This window comes from Heptranchias perlo, chromosome 6 (genome assembly GCF_035084215.1).
Source record: "Heptranchias perlo isolate sHepPer1 chromosome 6, sHepPer1.hap1, whole genome shotgun sequence".
Lineage (NCBI taxonomy): Eukaryota > Metazoa > Chordata > Chondrichthyes > Hexanchiformes > Hexanchidae > Heptranchias > Heptranchias perlo.
Window position 1 is genome coordinate 59,363,958 of NC_090330.1, and position 14,305 is coordinate 59,378,262.

General features: G+C 40.8%; 1 protein-coding gene across 5 annotated transcripts in view; it reads right to left on the bottom strand.

The window, feature by feature from the left end:
• The window catches only part of fam76b (family with sequence similarity 76 member B), a 44,754-nt gene that overhangs the window by 13,524 nt on the left and 16,925 nt on the right, over positions 1-14,305 (bottom strand). For 2 of the 5 annotated variants that reach the window (XM_067986374.1, XM_067986375.1), the window contains exons 5-8: positions 13,109-13,264; positions 11,353-11,516; positions 10,194-10,241; positions 2,297-2,380 (exon numbers count right to left, since the gene is read on the bottom strand). In XM_067986374.1, the coding sequence (XP_067842475.1) occupies positions 2,297-2,380; positions 10,194-10,241; positions 11,353-11,516; positions 13,109-13,264 (452 nt within the window). Of the gene's footprint in view, positions 1-2,296; positions 2,381-10,193; positions 10,242-11,352; positions 11,517-13,099; positions 13,265-14,305 lie in introns of all 5 variants that reach the window. The other 3 variants (XM_067986371.1, XM_067986373.1, XM_067986376.1) reach the window with 2 other exon arrangements.

Here is a 14,305-nt window from a genome sequence, read left to right on the forward strand (position 1 = left end):
AAATAAGCAGACCAAATAATGGATGATCATAACATTCCACCTTCTATAACAAACTTGATGGCAGCGAATTTGAACCCCCCCACCCCCATCCCCACGGACGGGCGGGACAGTGGCAGCCGGGCCGGGGGGGGGGGGGGAGGTGTTCAAATTGTTAAAAATGGGAAACCCGACCCCAACCCTGCTTCTGCGGCAGGTTTGGGGTCAGCTGAGTAACTCACTCTGGAGAGGTGGGTCAGTAATTGTAATATTTAAACGAGGCTCCATGCCTCAGATTTTGTCAGTGATTTGAAATGAACGCCTCCAGCACGGGTTTCCATAGGCTCGGGAAACCCGGCAGCTGAAGGGAGGCAGGAGCTGCAGTCTCTAGCCGGTAAGTGTTTTTCCAGCACTGTTTGTGGGCCAGGAGGACTACTTTCCCCCCTGCCCCTCAAGCAAACCTGCCAGTTTGCCTCCCCCCCCCAACCAATCGGATCTCTCCCCTTCCCCACTCCTGGTCTCTCTCTCTCTCCTTCCCTCCCTCCCTCCCCAAACCCAGCCTTTCTCTCTCAACCCCACCCCCCACCTCCCAGTCTATCACCAACCACCAACCCCCCTCCACCAACCACCAACCCCCCTCCCCAATCGATCTCTTCTCCCGTCCAATCTCTCTTCTCCCTCTGCATGTTAATTGTATCCATGTGATTTATATCAATTAGTGTTAATTGTATTCAGGTGTTGCGTATCTATTGGGGTCTCTCATATCCATTTATAGAGACCTTATCCAGGGTGTGGGTAATGTTGATCTTTGTGTAAAAAGGCTTGGGAGCAACTGAAGACCAGGCTGTAGTAGTCTATCCTTCACCACCTGGCTATCCAATTTGTAACATCACACCCCTCCGGTCTCTTCCCTGCAATTCGATCGCTCTTCCCCTCCCTCCACCTCCCAACTCTGCCCCCGCCTCCCTCTTTCCCTTCCCCTCTTCTTCCCCCTTTTCCCTCACTCTCTCTCTCTCTCTCCCTTCTTCTCCCTCTCCCCTATTCCTTCCCCTCCTCTTCCGCCCCCTCCCTCCCCCCCACCTTTTTTATCCCCCTCTCCATCTCCTCTGAAAACCCTGTAACCAGGAATATTGAGCTGCCATTCCTGCCTGTTTAAGCCATGTTTCAGTAATAGCTATGATATTATACTTCTGTGTGTCTATCTGAGCCCTCAGCTCATCTGCTTTATTCATTATACTCCTTGCATTGAGGTATATACCATTAAGCAAACCAAACTCCTTCGTTGTCTATTCTCTAACCTTTGTTTCCTTTGCCTTCCAAACTCTCTTACTAATTTTCTGCCTTCCATTTCCAGCTGTTTCTCTACCTTCTAAATATATACTCAGGTTCCCATCCCTTTGCCAAGCTAGCTTAAACCCTCCCCAACAGCACTAGCAAACCCCCCCGCGAGGAAATTGGTCCCGGCCCTGTTGAGGTGCAACCTGTCCGGCTTGTACAGGTCCCACCTCCCACAGAACCGGTCCCAATCTAAAGTCCTCCATCCTGCACCATCTCTACAGCCACACATTCATCTGCAATATCCTCCTGCTTCTACACTCACTAGCACATGGCACCGGGAGTAATCCAGAGATTACTACCTTTGAGGTTCTGCTTATTAATTTCTTTCCTAGCTCCTTAAAATCTGCTTGCAGGACCTCATCCCTCTAATTTTCAATTTCCTAACTTTTAAACGCATTAGAACATCAAACCATGACCTATTTTAATCTCTAGCTGACTCTCATACAGCTTGGTACGCAGTTATATATTATGCCATTTGTTTAAAAAATAACTTTCTCTGCAATTCTCCTCTCTTCTGAAATGCACCGATTCCCTTACTGGAATATAGTACCATGGGAAGCGGTCACTCTCCAGCATCTGACGCAAGAATAGAATATTCTTGCATGAGCCTTGACAACGAGCGTTGGCAAGCTATGCAGCCATGGAAGACATCACCACTGAACCAGACCTGTCCTCACCAAACAACCACATATGCATACTTCCAGCAGAGGTCCTATAATCAGGAAATCTGGCCAATTTTCCTTCCTTCACCCAAGGACTTTAATACCATTATTACTATTCCAGATGAAATCAGCTAACTGCGTAGATGGGGGTTAAATTTAGCACCTTCCTGGTCAGTATGGCTAAGACAGTGATTTGTCTGAGCTTGTTTTTTTCTGTCCACTAGCTGAATGTCCTGGGCAGTTGTACTGAATACAAAATCCACCCCCACCCCCCAAATAAGTAACAGAAGTTTAATTTCCAGAGAGTCAACACAGTTTACCTGTCGCCATTGGAGGGCTTTGTTTCAAGTTTTGGCTTTTTCTTTGGAGCTTCATTTTGAATACTGGATGATGACGATTTATGGCTGTAAACAATAGAAAATGTTTAATTTATAGACAACTTTTATAAAATCATGGTTGACCCTAAACAAGAAAAAAAAGGCAAAACAATTGAGAAGTATTGATTCAACATGCTATAATAAACTGAATGAAATATAAACCAATAATACTTCATTAAGATATGTTGAAAAATTAGAATTAGTGGCAGGAAGCATTACTAGGCAAGGATTCTCTCTGCACAGAAGCAAGGATTCAGTTATCCTACTTTATAGCCCCATTCACAATACAGCTGTAAATCTATAAATTAGTTGTTAAACATGGAGTTAACAACTCAGATTCTAATTTAGATCAAAAATCTCACCTCTTGATGCCTATTTAAAGTCAGCTGTGAATCAAGGAGATTCAAATCCGACTGGCATAAACAGGGATTCAAATCCTAGGTGACTCTCTGTTCTGGGAAGAAAAAGTTAATTTATAAGCATTTTATCCGATATTGAGGTTTTATCTTAAGGTAGTAAGACCTCAAACAGCATACATTCATGATCTGACAGGGTGGGGGGTATTTCCCAATAGCAAACTTTCAGCAAGTATATACACCTCTCCTCCTCCTCCTCCTCATAATGCCCCAGAGATGAAAATAAGATTAAGACGAGAAGACTATAGCTGCCTCAGGATTAACGTGATCACAGCCAACCAAAGAGGCAACAGGCAATTTAACTAATTGACACCAAGCTATCAATTAAGAGTTTGTGCTTCTTATAGCCACTGGGTCAAACCTACCTGAACTATTTGTACGTATTAATCCATCAACAAATTAAGGATGTGGTGTGCCTTTATTATGCCACTCAATTTAAGATTTAGATTTCATTGTTGTATGCTTCTGTTTTGGCATTACCCAATATGGAACTTAATTCATGCTGCTGAAGCTAACATCAATTGAATTGATAGAAGGAATAGCATTCCCTCCATCAGCCAGTGACAAATCCAGATATCACTTCTAGTCTAAGTACACTGTATACAAGTAAGAAAAGACCATTTGTTGGAGTCCACCATAACACCTTTTCCAAAAAAGAATTACTTTTAATATATGTGGAAATAAAGTAAGAGCAGACTTTTCTGTTTATTACATTCCAAGCTAGTATCAAGGTTCAATTGATGTTTATAAGCTGCAGGAGTCAAAATGGTTTAAGTTATTTCAATTCCATGATGCATTATTATTTCGTAACAAACACCAGTTTACATTATCCTATACTAATGAATCTCCTGTAGTGATAGTCACGGTGAGTCAGAGGATATTTCATGTAATGGTATAAATATATTATGAATGGGACTGATTGAAAAAGTTAAATTGCGTTATTACGCAGCATTATGGAAGTGTTGGTGGTATTTTCAGGTTTAGATTCCACGACTATGTGCATATTTGTACATATGTGTTTGATAAAGAAGATTATACATTATTGTGTTGGTACATTTTAAGATGTTGGGAATAAAAGCAATGGTAGTTAATAAAACAGTAGATGGCAGATTATAGAAATTCAAATAAAAATTGAAAAACAAGATGAAATGCCATATTGGAGGCTTTTATTTAATTACTGAGGTGTGTGACTAAAGGAAATAGGAGCTAAAATATTTGATATCTATCATGTAGGTTTATGATAGTGTATGTCTAAATGTCAAGAGGCAGAAAGTTGGAGCACAGGGGGGTGGGTTTTATAATGCTGTACTCTTGGCACCAAACTCTGCACAAGAGGACTCTAATCAAAATAGCAGGTGCAGAATTTAGCATGGTTGCTTTGCAGCATACCTGATTTTCCATCCTTTTATTTCAAATGAGTGAAAAATTGGGCAAACTATAAACAGTGTGCACTAAACTGTGTCTCAAAGCTCAGTGCAGGAGCACTACATCATGAAGTCTGCCCCAACTCATCTTTGAGGATTTGTTTTCAAAGAAATGGAGTCTTGTTGGAGTGTGTGAAGTTTAATGTGCTACTGGAAGTGAGGTGGTTGCATTGGATGACTGGGAGATACAAAACATTAGGGAAGACCAGGAAAGGATGTAGGCACAGATGGGTTGGTGATAGTGAATGGGAAAGAGATGGTTGGCAGTAAATGAGTGGGAAATCAAGATTTTGGGATGAATGATGAAAAGCAGTGAAAGGCTGAGGGTATGCAGTTAGGGATTGCAGGGAGTTTGGTGATGAGCAAGAAAGAATGGTGTGACCAGTGGTAGGTTAAGGGAATGGTGGGAAGGGATTCCATGGTCTGGGTGCAACTGTGGTGGAAAGGTGGCGCTGGGATATGATGTTTGGAGGGCTAGGTAAGGGGTCCTGGAATATGATAGCATTTGGGAGGTTGGGTGTGATGGTATGGAAGAATCAAGGAGAGTTGCAAATTCTGGTCTCAATTGAATAATTGATCAATCATGAGCTCCCAACACTGAAAAATTGCTTTTGTATTTGAAGCTGAAGGGTCTCCTCTACAATAAACATACCAATTTCATATCTTCCAGGTCTTCCTCAGTTGGAGAAAAAAATGGAAGAAATTGCTAATATTTTACAACCAAAAGTATATTTAACAAGTATATTTAACTAGTCTGCCTCATAAATTCTAAAGGTTATAAAGAAAGATATCATTGTCAAATATTTGTGTGGTGAACCCACTACTCAAAAGGAAAACAGTACTATCACAGCAGAAAATATGTTTTATTCAGATACAGCAATGAAAATAATGTGCTAGCAAGTCAACAAATACCAAAAGCAATTCTGAAATCTGACACATCCCACCTAATGGAAGCCCAGTTTGAAAACCTACCCTATACAAGAATCTCTGTTGCCCTTGTTATTGTGCTTCATGGTTTGGAAATATGATGAAGTTCCGTTCTATGGGCACTATGCTGACCGTAACCTACACTTCGCGTTCTTATTGTCATGGCTGCGCCCAAGCCGTTTCTAACCAGTCGCTCTAAAAGCATAAAACATTGAGACAAGGACTAACTTATATCAATAAATGTACAGATATCTTCCTTTATAGTCTTCCGATTATAGAGCAATGCTGTACATAATATTTAGTCTTTCTAGAATGTAGTTCTTCATGTTTAATTGTTATGTGAACCAAGTGTCTTGGTGGTGCTGTGTGATCTGGTGGAGTCAATTCTGCTACTCACCCTTTGAACTTATACAGCTTCACAGCAGTAGCTGTAAAAAGAAACACATATAACTTGTTGCCACAAATGCTCAAAGCTGAGGCAGTGGTTAAGGACGACAGAAATGAACCCTACACTGGAGAAAGCCTGAACATCCACCAATTCAGACAGGTGAAACACAAGTGACCATTTTAAAAAGGAAATTAATGAAAGAAATCTAGAACAAATAATTTCAGAATGAACAAATCTCAGGAATGACAAACAAAAGCTGTGCAGAATCAAGTTGTGTTGGTAACGTGTACATGCAAATCAAAGCCAGGCTTTACAAAAGGAATCAAAAGGACCTTTCCTTACACCATTTGTGCACCTGCCCCCTCAAAAAACTTATCTTTGCTTGTCTTCCAAGTGGTGAATTAAAACAAGTCTTCTACACTGAGGGACTCCATTCAAATTTAGGTCAACTTCATTCAAATTAAATGCAACAGCATTGGATCGTCCACCTCCAGCTAATAGGATAGGACTTATTTTGAAAGTTAAAACTCACTCATCTATAGGGGAAAAGAATTATACAAAAATAAGTGGTAAAGGAAGGACAATGTATATGGATTAGCATATTTGATTTTAGATGCAGTGACTACAAGAGAGGATGGAACCTGGAAGAGTTATAAGGCTATAACTCAATCAAGGAGTTCTGATAACTGAACAGTTTACAGATCTTAGCAGAATCCTAACAATACTCAACACCATCCACAAAATTTGCTAATTTCTACTAAAATCTTTGAGTTTCAAAATCATAATGGAGTTGAAATTCTGCTGGGTGCCATTTTTAGTATGCCAATTAATGTGTCCCTGTAATTCCTATAAGTGTTATTTTAAGGGATTAACTACATTTAAGAGAGTTAATGACTTAAAATAACATAAGAATTGTACACAAGCATGTTAAGCAGTACACTAAAGATAGCACTCAGCAGGATTTGAAGCTAATGACTTAACCGATTTCATCTAACAACTTCCATAGTCACAACTCAATTTTTTTTTTAACATTAATGCTGCTTTCATCATGATAAGGGATAGAAACATTCCCAGGTTGGATATAAGACAAAGTTTCCTCCTGAAGCACTATCGCAACAATGCATCTTAATTCCAATATCAGAATAGCATTCACTACTGTAGGAATGCATCATTGAATTTCCCTGTAGTAGCCAAATCCCATGGCCTGTGACTGATAGTGCTAAATTAGGAGCAGACACATGCAAGGATGGAGCACTCACTTGAACTCAATCAAGATCCTTACAGCTAGCAGAAAGGATAATTTCATCCCAACTATCTTGCCTGCATACAATCCTACATTCCAAAAATGGAAATACAACTTTTAAAGTCCACTATGCTACCCAATCTCCTAAACCGCTCAGTTATTTTAAACTGGTGAATTTATGTCAAATTCAATGCAATCAGAAATGTGCAGCGTATTGGAATTAAAATGTAACCATTGCGGGAATGGGAAAAGGTAAATAAGATTCCTCTCTCTAGTACATTACTGGGGAACGCAATATACATATTAGGAACTAGCCGTAGTTCCATAAGGAAGTAGATGGGTTTTAAAAATGACAATGGATAGATGATGAAAACACCAAAGACAGTGCAACACACATTTCTATAAAGGTTGGGAGGGAAAGGATGGCAAGTGGACGAAAATATAAAAGGATTAAACAAAAAAGGAAGCTTACAAATGTGGTATGGAAAAAGAGGATTTTACAACACAGCAGCTAAATATTTAATATAAAATAAAAACAGAAAATGCTGGAAATACTCGCCAGGCAGCAGCTATGGAGAGAGAAAGTTAACGTTTTCAGGTCAATGACCTTTCATTAGAACTGAAAGTAGTAAAGATTTAACAGATTTTAAGTAAGTACAGAGCCTGCGAAAGTGTGTGTGTTGGGGAGGGGGGGGAAAGAGGAGGAAAGAACAAAAAGGTGGAGGGCCGGAGTGATTAAATAACAAAAGGGATGATGGTGCAAGGCAAAGGGGGTGGTAATGGGACAAGAAATAAAGTAGAACCATTACCAGCATCTGCTATCCAAAAACAAATGGGAGCAGCAGTTATGATATGAAGATATTGAAATCAATGTTGAGTCCGGAAGGTTGTAAAGTGCCTAATCGAAAGATGAGGTGCTGTTCCTCGATCTTCCATTGAGCTTCATTGGAACAGTGTAGCAGGCCGAGGACAGAGGTCAGAGTGGGAGCGGGGCAGAGAATTAAAATGGCAAGCAACCGGAAGCTCAGGGTCACGGTTGTGGACTGAACAGAGGTGTTCAGCAATGCGATTGCCCAATCTGCGTTTGGTCTCCCCAATGTAGAGGAGACTGCATTGTGAGCAGCGAATACAGTATACTAAATTGAAAGAAGTACAAGTAAATCGCCGTTTCACCTGGAAGGAGCGTTTGGGGCCCTGGGAGGTAGGAAGGGACCAAGTGAAAGGGCAGGTGTTGAATCTCCTGCGCTTGCATGGGAAGATACCATGGGAAGAAGAACAGGTGTTGGGACTGATGGAAGAGTGGATCAGGATGTCACAGAGGGAACGGTCCCTTCGGAATGCTGAAAGGGGAGGGAAGGGGAAGATGTGTTTGGTGGTAGCGGAAATGGGGAGGATGATCTGTTGAATATGGAGGCTGGTGGGTTGGAAGGTGAGGACAAGGGGGTCCCTATCGTGGTTCTGGGAGGGAGAGGTAGAGGGGAGGGCAGAAGTGCGAGAAGTCGGATGCACACGAGGGCCCAGTCAACCACAGTGGAGTGGAATCCTTAGGTTGAAGAAAAAGGAAAAGGAAAACATAGGGAATTAGAGTAGACAGGGCTGATGGCCGGCGCGGACACGATGGGCTGAAGGGCCTCTATCCGTGCTGTATGACTCTATGACTCTATGAAAACATAGCGGGAGCACTGGTGTAGAAGGTGGCATAGTCAGAACAGATGTGACAGAGACGGAGACACTGGGAGAATGGAATACAATCCTTACAGGAAGCCAGGCGAGGGGAAGTGTATTCAAGGTAGCTGTGGGAGTCATTGGGCTTACAGTAGATATTGATTGACAGCCTATGCCCAGAAATGAAGATAGAGAAGTCAAGGAAGAGAAGGGAAAAGTCAGAGATGGACCATCTGAAGGCTAGCGAGGGATGAAAATTGTAGAAAACAATCAACTTTGCTTCCTTCGGGGCAAGAGCAGGAAGCGGCACTGATTCATCAACGTACTGGGAAAAGAGGTGAGGGAGGGGACCTGAGTAGGACTGGAACAAAGAATGTTCCACGTATCCCACAAAAAGGCAAGCATAGCTAGGACCTATATGGGTTCCCATAGTGACACTTTTTAGTTGGAGGAAGGGAGTGGAGTCAAAGAAGAAGTTGTTCAATGTAAGAACAGGCGGAGGAGGGTGGTGGTGGATGGGGACTGGTCGGGCCTCTGTTCAAGGAAGAAGCGGCGGGTCTGCAGGCTGTCCGGGTGGGGGATGGAGGTGTAGAGGGACTGGATGACCAAGGTGAAAAGGAGACAGTTGGGGCCAGGAAGCTGGAAACTGCTGAAGAGGCGGAGGGCATCACAGATGTATGTCGGAAGAGACTGGACAAAGGGAGAAAAAGAGTTGCGATTGGAAGAAATAAGTTCCATGGGGCAAGAACAGGCTGAGACAATGGGTCTACCGGGGCAGTCCTGTTTGTGGATCTTGGGTAGGAGATAGAGGCAGGGTGTGGAGTTGGGAGGGGGGATTTCCAATGGAGATGAGGTCAGTGACGGTCCGGGAAACGATGGCTCAATGTTCAGCGGTGGAGTCATGGTCCAGGGGGAGGTGTCAGCGAGTTGGCATTCAGCCTCCGCGAGGTAGAGGAGGTATATCATGGAGATATCTGTAATCACAGATAGATCCGAGACATGAAGGGTGGAATTTAAGTTGGAATCCACGTGAATAAGTCGGAGCCAGAGACAGTTGCTGAAGAAAGAGATGTGGCCATGAAAGCGAGTTTTAGTAAATACCTGATCAAATACGAGAAGGAAAACAGAAAGCAACGATGGTGAACAAGGTAAGAGACAAACGGAAATCCCGTCGGAGAGAAGAGTAGAACTTCAAGGTAGGCATTTCCGGAAGAGAAGTGGCAGCGAATTAAACACTAAAACAAAAGCAAAATACTGCTGATGCTGGAAATCTGAAACAAAAACAGAAAATGCTGGAAATACTCAAGTCAGGAAGCAGCTATGGAGAGAGAAAAGTTAACGTTTCAAGTCGATGACCTTTCATCAGAACTGGAAGTAGAGAAGATTTAAAAGTTTTTAAGCAAGTACAGAGACAGGGAAATGGGGGGGGGGGGAAGAAAGAGAACACAAAAGGGGAGGTCTACAGATTGGATGGAGGGCAGGAGGGGTTAAAAAAACAAAAGGGATGATGGTGCAAGGCAAGGAGGGTGGTAATGGGACAAGAAACAAAAGATGGGTGTAGAGGAGCTGTAAATGGCAACAGCAGAACCATTACCAGCACCTGTTGTCTGAAAAAATGAGAGCAGTGGTTATGATCTGAAGTTATTGAAATCAAGAGAGAGTCCGGAAGGTTGTAAAGTGCCTAATCGAAAGAGGAGGTGCTATTCCTTGAGCTTCATTGGAACAGTAAGAGGCCGAGGACAGAGGTCAGAGTGGGAGTGGGAATTAAAATATTTACCTCATTTTCCACACTCCATGCTGCTGCTCTGGACTTAGGTTGCTGATTCTGAAACATATATGGTCAAGACTTTGTTAAACTTTCCAGAAAATTCTTCATTCAAAAAATTACATGTACAGATTCTGTTGGCCAGACTAGCCTATTGCAACATTTGGTTTGCACCAGAGAGTTAAGGATGCCAAATTGCTCTGGGGTAGGTTAGAACTTCAGCTTGCCCCACGGATGTGCTGCTGACCTCATCCCAAATTCTGGAGTCAGTGGCATTTCCATACTATTGGCGCATCACACACTACAAGCTGGGTATCCACTTTGGAGGGCAGGAAGGGCGGGGAGGTGGTGGAGCGAAGAGAAAGAAAGGAATTGACAGCGCGTGCCAGTCTTGGTGCAAGAGGGCCAACATTACCACACAGAGATGTCCAACAAGTTAAATATCCGGATAGTTTCACTGTAGGCCAGTTTCCCAAAAGTAATCAACTCCTTTCAAGACACAGACCTTTTAACTTGAAATCCTCCTCCCCATCAAGTCCCTAGAAACATGGGACACCAGGGACACAGAGGCATCCTATGCATCCAAAACTGCTAAGGGTGCAAATGAGAGAAATTCATCATATGACACATTTCCCTCATTTGCATGGCATTACAATACACCCACATGCTCCTAAATCAAAACAAAATTTTGACAGGCAGAAACCCAGCAAAATTGAGTCCCATCCCAATAGCAAAGTTTTTCGGCCTCAAATTTCTTCCAAGAAATTGGCAAAGAGATCTTTTGCATGACTAATATTGGAAATATACTTAAGGATAAATGACATTCTAAACGCATATGTAAAAAAAATTGAGCTATTTTTGTCTTATGTCCAGCATTTCAATAGGACATTATGCATGAATTTCATCACAAAGAATGAACTTGTATCTGTATGTAGCGTCTTTCAAGACACGCTACAACTACACTTTAAAACGGGGATTAGCTTTTTGGTTAGAAATGTATGCCAATCGAGTTGGCTCGATACTTACGATTTAAAATTTCATAGCATGTTAAAAAGGAGCAATGTCTAGAAAGACAACAACTAAAAGGAATACACTAACAAAATGGCCCTTACATGGAAGTAATATTGATGTTCATGTGTCCATTACTTTAAAAATCATTAACAGCACTCACTTATGGCGACTACTACTATGGTGATGTTTTGAGAGGTCTTTCTCAGGCAATGAAGTTGAAGATGAGGAGGAGTGTGAGCCCAAGTTTTTTCTTTGTTCTTTTGTTTTCTGCAGAACACGCTTATACGAAAGTGTACAGAGCCAACACAGCAATTTTCCATCAACCTTTAAAACAAAATAAAACAAAACAGAAGTTCAAACCTTGCAGAATGGGCTGAGAGAATTGTTTACCTGGTATGCATTATTCCAATTTAGAAGATACAATCTCTTGGACACTGCCCAGCTACCCCTAACTTCAAACTGGTGTCCTTACTAGCATAATTTCCTATATTTACACAACATTTTTTTCTTTATCACATTTTCTGCAACCACTCAATCTGGTTTTAGATGGACATGCAGATTTTTTTTGTAATTTTATACAGATATTGGATTGCTATCTAAACTTACACCTTTTTTTTTATTATTACCAACAGTTACCTCACCTTTGCAGTTCTCCCACCCCAATGAGATGCTGCCAATTTTTCAGAGAGAAATAAAGAAGAATCAAAATTATGCTCAGGAATGAATTACAGGTTTATTAGGGATTAGTCATTGATTTCAAGATTATATGTGCACATATTGACCCAAAACAAATCAAGGGTCATACATCTCTTAGTAATTCATCCAATTGTCCATTATTTCTTATGGAAATACTGTAAGCAGCAGATACTAAACAGCTGAAAAAACAACCTTGTAATATGATAGTACCTGTCACAGGATGCAGTGTACTTTCAGGTCAATCGTCATAACCAGCTGCAATACCCTTCCTCACCCTTCCTCCTACGTCATTTGGCATAGCTTTCAAACTTCAAGGCGAACCCAAATGGCGACGGTAGTGGAAGATAGGAACCCGAATGGCTAAACTAAAACTAAAAATATATATTACTTAAAATAAATACCCGGGGGGAAAATTGAAGGTAATCTAATCTCAGGATAACCATCATTTTGACAGCAACAGAACCCCGGTGATTAAATTACAGCCTTATAACTTCCTCCCAGGTACATGTTACTCTACAGATTTTTTCAGTTTGGTTCATTATACCCAAATCTTTGTATGAAAATCAAGAAACAACAACTTAAGTACCACTGGATATTACTATCATTGCCAGGTGGAATATGAAGTGATCAAAGCTCATGGAGAGATACTTAACTGACATGAAAAGCAAGTGATTAACTGCACTAATGAAGCATTTTACACTGTGACTAATCCAGTTACAATAACTTGAAAAATATATCCACAGGATACAAAATTAAACTGTACAATACTTACAAAAGGATGCTTTAATAGTATGAAATCAACTTACATCCACCATATCTGTGGATATTTATATGTGCTGGCTGAGTTCCCATGCCATTATGGAGCACTCAACTAAAGTTGAAATTATATTTTAATTATAGCTATTGTTACATGTGATCTTTCAGTCATAACCTTCTATCATATTGTTTATTATCTGAAAAGATGGTGCACTTTTACTTAAATACAATAAAAATAGTAGGGTAATAATATCAAAACAACTGGATGAATGTAGTGCTGACAGTAAAAACAGCATCACTTACTAATGGGAAGCAATATATACTTTTGTGTTTTTAACATGGTAACTCCCAACCAGTTTTCATATATGAAATTGCAACTTTAAAAAAATTCTTAAAAATGTCTAAATCAGACAGTTGACTTTAATGCTAAATATGCATAAATAATTTTTGCTCACTTCCGTTACCTTTCGCCGACTCTCGTCTTTTCGATCAAAGGCACATTGCTGTTTGCACTGCTCGCATGTCTGAGGAGGCCCATACTTCTTTTCTGAATTTGTACAACGCTGACACTTGGTGCCAATAAAAGCTGCTATAATGTTACAATATTGACAGGGTTTGGGCTGCAAGCACAAAAAACAAAATGTCAACTTAAACTTTAATAGAGCACTGATAATTTAACAAAATACTGTACATCTATGCTTAATGATAGGGACACAGTACTGTGTAGTAGATCCAATTAAAGATTTTGGTTTGGCCTTCTTGTAGCCACAGCACAGGGAGTGAAGAAACCAATCTCTCACTCTTCTTTCATAATATCTGTTTTACCCTGAAGCTCTCTCATCTGGCTCTCATTCAGATTCACAGAAACAGAAGAGACAAATTTTTCCTACCAGAGGAATTAAAATTGGCATAATCATCTAATGTTGGAAAACAGTCAAATAATCAACCACAATTACATTTTTAATATTTTAATTAAAGAATTTTCAAAATTAATTCACAAAATAATGGAAATCTAGGACATCTTGTGCCTCTGATTATTTACTTTCTAATATGCAAGATTGGTAAAATAACTTTGGAAGTTGCTGAATTGATAACTTGTACACTTTAAATTCATTATGAATGGTGAGACAGGCATTCCAAAGGTCGAGGAGGTAAATGCATCCCCTGCTGTGATAGTCAGGCATCAAGACAGGAAATCCCAAGTTGGATCCATCTGGCCAGTTAGCAGACCTTATCTGGTGTGGGAGGACTATGAATGCTCTCACCATCACAGACATGAGGTGAAACTAGATCATGGTTCCTGCTCCTGAATCATTTGCTGAAAATTACATGTGGGGTTGATATGTAGTGAAGTGAGTGGAGGCAGGGAAGGGAAAGGAAAAAACAGGATCACGTCCAATTACAACGCCTAATAACTCTTAGGGCCTGAAATTTCTTTTAAAAATTGGAAAATCCAGATTTTTTTTTAAAACCAGTAACTGACGACCCACTAATGATGTTATGGGAACACGTAGCTTTGGCACAATTTCTGAAATTGCAATTTCATTAATGGGTTATTTCCAGAGAAAAATAAGCATTCTTCCAATTTTTGAGAATAATTTCACCCCCTTACTGTCCAGGCTTACAGAATAGTCCAATGGACAAGACATTGGAGGGCATAC